The sequence below is a fragment of the Panthera tigris genome, chromosome A1 (assembly GCF_018350195.1).
Source record: "Panthera tigris isolate Pti1 chromosome A1, P.tigris_Pti1_mat1.1, whole genome shotgun sequence".
Classification (NCBI taxonomy): Eukaryota; Metazoa; Chordata; class Mammalia; order Carnivora; family Felidae; genus Panthera; species Panthera tigris.
Window position 1 is genome coordinate 114640364 of NC_056660.1, and position 6283 is coordinate 114646646.

The window sequence follows — 6283 nt, forward strand, 5'->3', positions numbered from 1 at the left end:
TATTATCCTACCTGTGTCATAGATTGCTTGGTAGAAATATTTGTGGCTAATGCACTGTGAGAACTTCATATTCTCTTTATGTAAGAGCTTTCTGTGCTTCTGATTTCAGGCGATCATGGCTCAGCTTCCCCAGGAGCAAAAAGCAAAGATTGCAGAACAGGTGGCCAGCTTCCAGGAAGAAAAGAGCAAGCTGGATGCTGAAGTGTCCAAATGGGACGACAGTGGTAATGACATCATCGTGCTGGCCAAGCAGATGTGCATGATCATGATGGAGATGACGGACTTCACCCGGTGAGCCGTGCCCGCCTCCCACCAATTGCACGGAGGGGAGCACTAGGCTACTTGCAGAAAATCTTAACTTTTCTGTTCATCTTCAGCTACATACAATGATCCTTATGCTTTTTTGTCAGAGGTAAAGGACCGCTCAAAAATACATCAGATGTGATCAGTGCCGCCAAGAAAATTGCTGAGGCGGGATCCAGGATGGATAAGCTCGGCAGAACCATTGCAGACCACGTGAGTGACAGGCTTGCTTCTTGGGTTCCTGAATTCATCACGGGACTGAGGGAGCCCAGCCAGGTCCATCCCAAGGTGGTGGTGACAAGATTTTTCTTGGAACACAGCACTCTGCTCCTCTCTAAAACTGTTCTTAACTCGTCAACCTGCTTGGTTAATACCAACATAGATTTTTAAGGATATCTGAATTCCTCTTTTTTCTTTGCTATGTCTTAGCAGGCAGGCAGGACCAACTTGCATTAGAGCACCTCTTTGGAGCAGATGTGTGTGTCCTGCCAGTCATTACTGTGCAATGCTATTGCTTCTCTCTTTTCCTGCAGACCTTCAGCCCCGGGGCAAGAGCTGCTTCTGTGGATCCTCACACACTGAATGAGCCTAGATAGACTTCTGCACTGCTTGTTCGTTATTTATTTATTTATTTATTTATTTATTTATTTATTTATTTATTTTAAATTTACATCCAAATTAGCATATAGTGCAACAGTGATTTCAGGAGTAGATTCCTTAATGCCCCTTACCCATTTAGCCCATCCCCCCTCCCACAACTCCTCTAGTAACCCCCAGTTTGCTCTCCATATTTATGAGTCTCCTCTGTTTTGTTCCCCTCCCTATTTGTATATTATTTTTGTTTCCTTTCCCTTATGTTCATGTTTTGTCTCTTAAAGTTCTCATTTGAGTGAAGTTATAGGAATTTTGTCTTTCTCTAATTTCACTTAGCATAATAATACCCTCCAGTTCCATCCACGTAGTTGCAAATGGTAAGATTTCTTTCTTTTTGATTGCCGAGTCATACTCCATTGTATATATATACCACATCTTCTTTATCCATTCACCCATTGATGGACATTTAGGCTCTTTCCATACTTTGGCTGTTGTTGAAAATGCTGCTGTAAACATTGGGTGCACTGCTTGTTCTTAACCACTGAGCCTTCGTCTCTTTTCCTTTGTCAGAAAATGTGGTTCCTATTTCCTCATTTACAGCACATTTCCCTGGATGCTCTAAGTTTACCATTGGGGACCGTGTTTGCACATTATAGTTTTTCTCCACAGATCCAGATCCGCCTCCCCACCCCTCATCAGCCACTTTCCTTGAAGCATCTAGGCTATAGGATGAATGGTAGTGGTTCCTCACCACCCAAGCCAAAGATTTAGAAGCCATTTTTGACTCACCTCTTTCATGAAATCCAGGACTAAGCCCTGGTGCTTCTCCTGGCCACACTTAATTGTGACAACATCCAGTGTTTTCCTTTCTGCAACCACCAGTTCAGCCCAAACCTCCACGGCCTATATCTGGACTGCTGTGGCCTGTCCCCACCGATGCTGCCATCCACTCCCTTCTGCACACAGCCACCAACACCATCTTTTTGTAGCATCATCTTAACGTGCAGATCAGATATGGCTCTGTGCTTCCTCAGTAGCTTCTTAGAAGAAAATGGCAGAAGCTCCAGCATGGTCCGTAGGCCTATTTTATACCACCTGCTGACTCTGCACTCCAGCCTCACAGGAGGGAAGCATTTGCCATAAACACTTGAGAGAGGTGCTCTATTTCAATGTTGGGATGAAACCTCCTAAAGTCACCCTGAGCTTAGGCAGCAAGACAGGAATTGGGCTGCCCTTGAGTTTCTCTGTGACTGGTCAAGACATCACCATCCCCAGGTATTCTTTTTCTCACTTTGGTTTACTCATCCTCCATCTTTGCCTCAAGTGAACATTTCCTTTTATCAGATGTTTATAGTTTTCATCACAGTTTTGACCACATAAAGTGCCCCTAGCAGAAGAGCTATTCAGATGGTTATTATGTAGCTCCAAGCACTCTTGTCTCCAGAACCAGGCTTTTGCTTGCTGAGGTTTTTTTCTCACCTTGAGGGGCATGGACCCTGCAGAGAGCAGTTTAGGGCTGGATAACTCATGTCTCTTGCCCTTTACTCCAGCAAGGAGAGAGGCGTCATGTCGGTGGCACCTGGGGGTGGGATGTGTTAGGGCCTGGAACTCTCAGGGCTGAACCTGTTGCTCTTCCTTCAGTGCCCCGACTCAGCCTGCAAGCAGGACTTGCTGGCCTACCTGCAGCGTATCGCCCTCTACTGCCACCAGCTCAACATCTGCAGCAAAGTCAAGGCTGAGGTGCAGAATCTCGGTGGGGAGCTTGTTGTCTCTGGGGTAAGTTTTATCCATGGAACGAAGTGATTGTTGGTAATATGCTGGCCTTTTTCCAAAATGAAAGTAGCCTCCTGTCCACACACACTCCTTAGCTGCCCAGCAACTGGGAAAGTGTGTTGTGGTGGAGCCCATGGTGGCAGTGCCCTGCTGAACTGCAGTCCTGTTAGGCATGGCGCAGTTGGTGACGGCTGGGAGCCATTACAGGGCTGGCCTCTTGCTGGGATAAAGTATTTTTACCTTCCTTGCTGTTCTTCCCCCAGAGAGGAATTGAACCTGTTCAAAAATGCCAAGATTATATAGATATGCTTTCTTAGACTTCCTCCACCCTTCTCACTTGAGTATTATCTCTTCCCCTTGTCTGTTCCCCTGCCACAGTTCTGGACCCCTTGTCACATTGGGCAGGGCAAAGAGGATGTCTTGCTTGACATGCTGGGCTCCATAGATTCCCTGTAGCTTCTGCTAATCTGCTGGGATTTCATTTTCAAAGAACTACTTTGTATGTGGGGCATATTGGTGCCCCCGCGTGTGGGGAGCTTATATCCATATTGAGAGAGGAAATGCCCCGGATCATGACTGAAAAAGCATCCTCGTCAGTGCTGGTGGTTACAGCTCTGCAGTCAGTTAGAAAGAGACCATCTTCCTCCAGCTTCCTAGAGTGAATAAAGATTTGTTGAAAGGGGAGGATGGTGCCTTATGTTTTTTGATTCTACTCCCTTTACTTCTAAATGGCTGAAACCTATGTATTTTCAGGTTTTTTGGGTAAGGTCAGTAGCCACTGGGAGAGCTAATCAGGAACACGGCTATTGCCTAGGCCCCTGGTGCACACGGGGCTGAAGGTCACACTTGTGTTCCTCACCTCCCCGTCTGTGCCTCTTAGGTGGACAGCGCCATGTCCCTGATCCAGGCTGCCAAGAACTTGATGAACGCGGTAGTGCAGACGGTGAAGGCATCCTATGTGGCCTCCACCAAATACCAGAAGTCTCAGGGTATGGCTTCCCTCAACCTTCCAGCTGTTTCGTGGAAGATGAAGGCACCTGAGAAAAAGCCCTTGGTGAAGAGAGAGAAACAGGATGAGACACAAACCAAGATTAAACGGGCATCTCAGAAGAAGCATGTGAACCCTGTGCAGGCCCTCAGCGAGTTCAAAGCCATGGACAGCATCTAGGGCCACCCTGCCCAGCTGCCCCCACTCTTTGGGGCTTCTAAAGATCAGTCACGGCTCTTCACTCAAATGTATTTGCTAAATAGAACACTGATGTTAGATTCCACAGAGAAATAGGCAGATTTTAAACCTGGCCAGGTGGTGAATTTTTGGCAAGGACATACTTGTGTTTAAATTGGTTAAAAATACTTTTGGAATTCAGGAGCTTATTTCTAGCTATATTTTTATAAGGTTAAATAAAAATAAAAATTCCATAACCAAAGAGAAACTCACATTAACTTGTTAGTGATATTCTTGACTGAGTTCTCAGTGTGGCATTGGGGTTTGAGATGCCGTATTGAAGTCAACCTGGGTTCAGTGAGGGGGCCTCCACCAAGTCCTGGGTTCCGGGGGGGCGCAGGGAGCGGGGTTGGCTGGTAGCACATGACCAGACATGTTCCAGTGTAAACTACCCTGGGCATCTTAGGAAGGTGTGCCAGGAGAAGGAACGTTCCCAGAAAGGTCTTGGAGGGACAAGCCACATGAAGCTCAGTAAAACGTAATGTATCATGAAGAAAACTGATTACTCTCTTTATGACATGAAATGAGAATTTTAATGCCTGGTTACAATTACTAATGTACTCTGCTGCAGGACATTAATAAAGTTGCTTTTTTTCATACTAGAATGTTGTGATGCCCTAATCAGAATATGCTTTTTTTTTTTCCCTTTCCTCAGCTTCAAATGGAAATTCATCATTGGGCTCACTTCTAGTAATTGCAGTGTTTCCTGCCTTGGGCTTTGCAACAGAAGCCTGACAAAATAGTGTTTGCTTAGGCAATAATTTAGACTTTACCTTATTTGTGATTACTACAGCGATTACTATAGCTACGAGGTATAATTTTACTGTCTTATTTAAATTTTATTAATCTGAATGTTTTTTACACTAACTTTTCCCAATAAAGTCCACTATGAAACCAAGTCTGAGAGGCCAAAGTTGTTTTCTTTGCCTTCCAGAGGAGTTGGGTTTTACATTAAACATCTCTTGGATTTGCCCACAGTATCTGTGGTACTCCCAGCCCTCCTGGTATCCCTGTGCTCAGGGCAGAGTGTTACCCAACACGGGAAACTACCTGTGGCTCCGGGCTGTGAGGTGCGTGGGCGTGGCCTTGTAGTTTCTGTGCCAGCCCACTAGGGAAGGACTCACCCTCCTTAGGAACTCCCTTGTTCAAGCTTCAGGTGCAGGTCAAAACCTTGGAGCCATCCATGTCTGTTCTGAAATGTCCTACCAGCTTATAACTGGTAACAGCTGCCCTGTCCCTTCCCAGCACACAGTCCCCGAGTCCTCTTCCTCACTTCCATTCCAGTCAGCTATGTCCCCACCACTCTGGTACCGTCTGTTCCACCACCAGATGCAGTGGCTCTTTGTCTCATCAATGTCACCATATAAGTGGGCCAGGTGGACACTTCCGCCCACCCGCCCCTCACTTCTAGAACACCTGACTTTGGTCTTGTCCTCCTTACCGGCTCCTCCTCCTCCTCCTCGTTCAAAGTTGTGCAGTCCCAGGGCTCAGGAGCTGGGCTGCTTCTCTCTCTGGCTCTGCTTTTTCTGATCTTAACCACGCTCCTGGCTTTAAATACCAAATGCTAACTTCTCTCAGAACTTGACTCTTGAACTCTCCACTTGGATGTCTTCATCAGTATCTGAAACTTGAGCTGTCCGAATTCTTTAAAATGTAGGCGGGTCCAACGGATACTGCTTCTGTTACTATCACCTGGTCTAAGTTGTCGTCACTGTGTGAATTATTGTGTAAAAATTTCACCAAAACTTAGTAGCTAAAGCAACACTCATTTCAGTTTCTGTCAAGAATCCAGGAGTAGCTTAGTGGGAGGGTCTGACTTGGGGTCTCATGAAGCTGCAATGTCTGAGGGCTTGACAGACTGGGGGCTCTGCTTCTGGACTCCTTCACGTAGCAGTTGGCAAAAGGCCTCACTCACCCCATGCCACGTGGGCCTTCCCATACAACAGCTCACAACATGGTAGCTGGCTTCCCCCAGAGGGAATGATCCAGAGAAATTGGCAGCCAGAAAAGATAATGGCAACCAGATGGAAGCTGCAGTGTTTTTTTTTTCTTAAACTTGATCTCAAAAAAAGTGATAAATCATCACTTCCACTGTATTTTGTTGGTCACACAGACCGCCCCCCACCCAGATGCACTGTGACAGGGGACAGCACGCCGGGGCAAATGCCAGGAGCTGGGCTCCCACAGTCCTCTGTACCAGGACCACTGCAGTACCCTTCCCCCACCCCCAAGCTTTCCTTATCATGCTGTTTCCTCACTGCACTCCCCATGGGAGTGCACAGTAACCCCTATAAATGGGTCCCATAGTGTCATTCTCTTAGCTCAAACGTTCCACAGGCTTCATTTCCAGTAAAAGCTGAAGTCCTAAATGATGGGCATGGTCTCTTG

General features: G+C 46.5%; 1 protein-coding gene across 3 annotated transcripts in view; it reads left to right on the plus strand.

Moving 5' to 3' along the window:
- The window catches only part of CTNNA1 (catenin alpha 1), a 176781-nt gene extending 171988 nt beyond the window's left edge, over positions 1–4793 (plus strand). For all 3 annotated transcript variants that reach the window (XM_042984815.1, XM_042984820.1, XM_042984805.1), the window contains exons 15-18: positions 110–291; positions 411–516; positions 2539–2673; positions 3551–4793. In XM_042984815.1, coding sequence (XP_042840749.1) covers positions 110–291; positions 411–516; positions 2539–2673; positions 3551–3838 — 711 coding nt within the window. In that variant the 3' untranslated portion in view covers positions 3839–4793. The remainder of the gene's footprint in view (positions 1–109; positions 292–410; positions 517–2538; positions 2674–3550) is intronic.
- The last annotated feature ends 1490 nt before the right edge of the window (positions 4794–6283 follow it).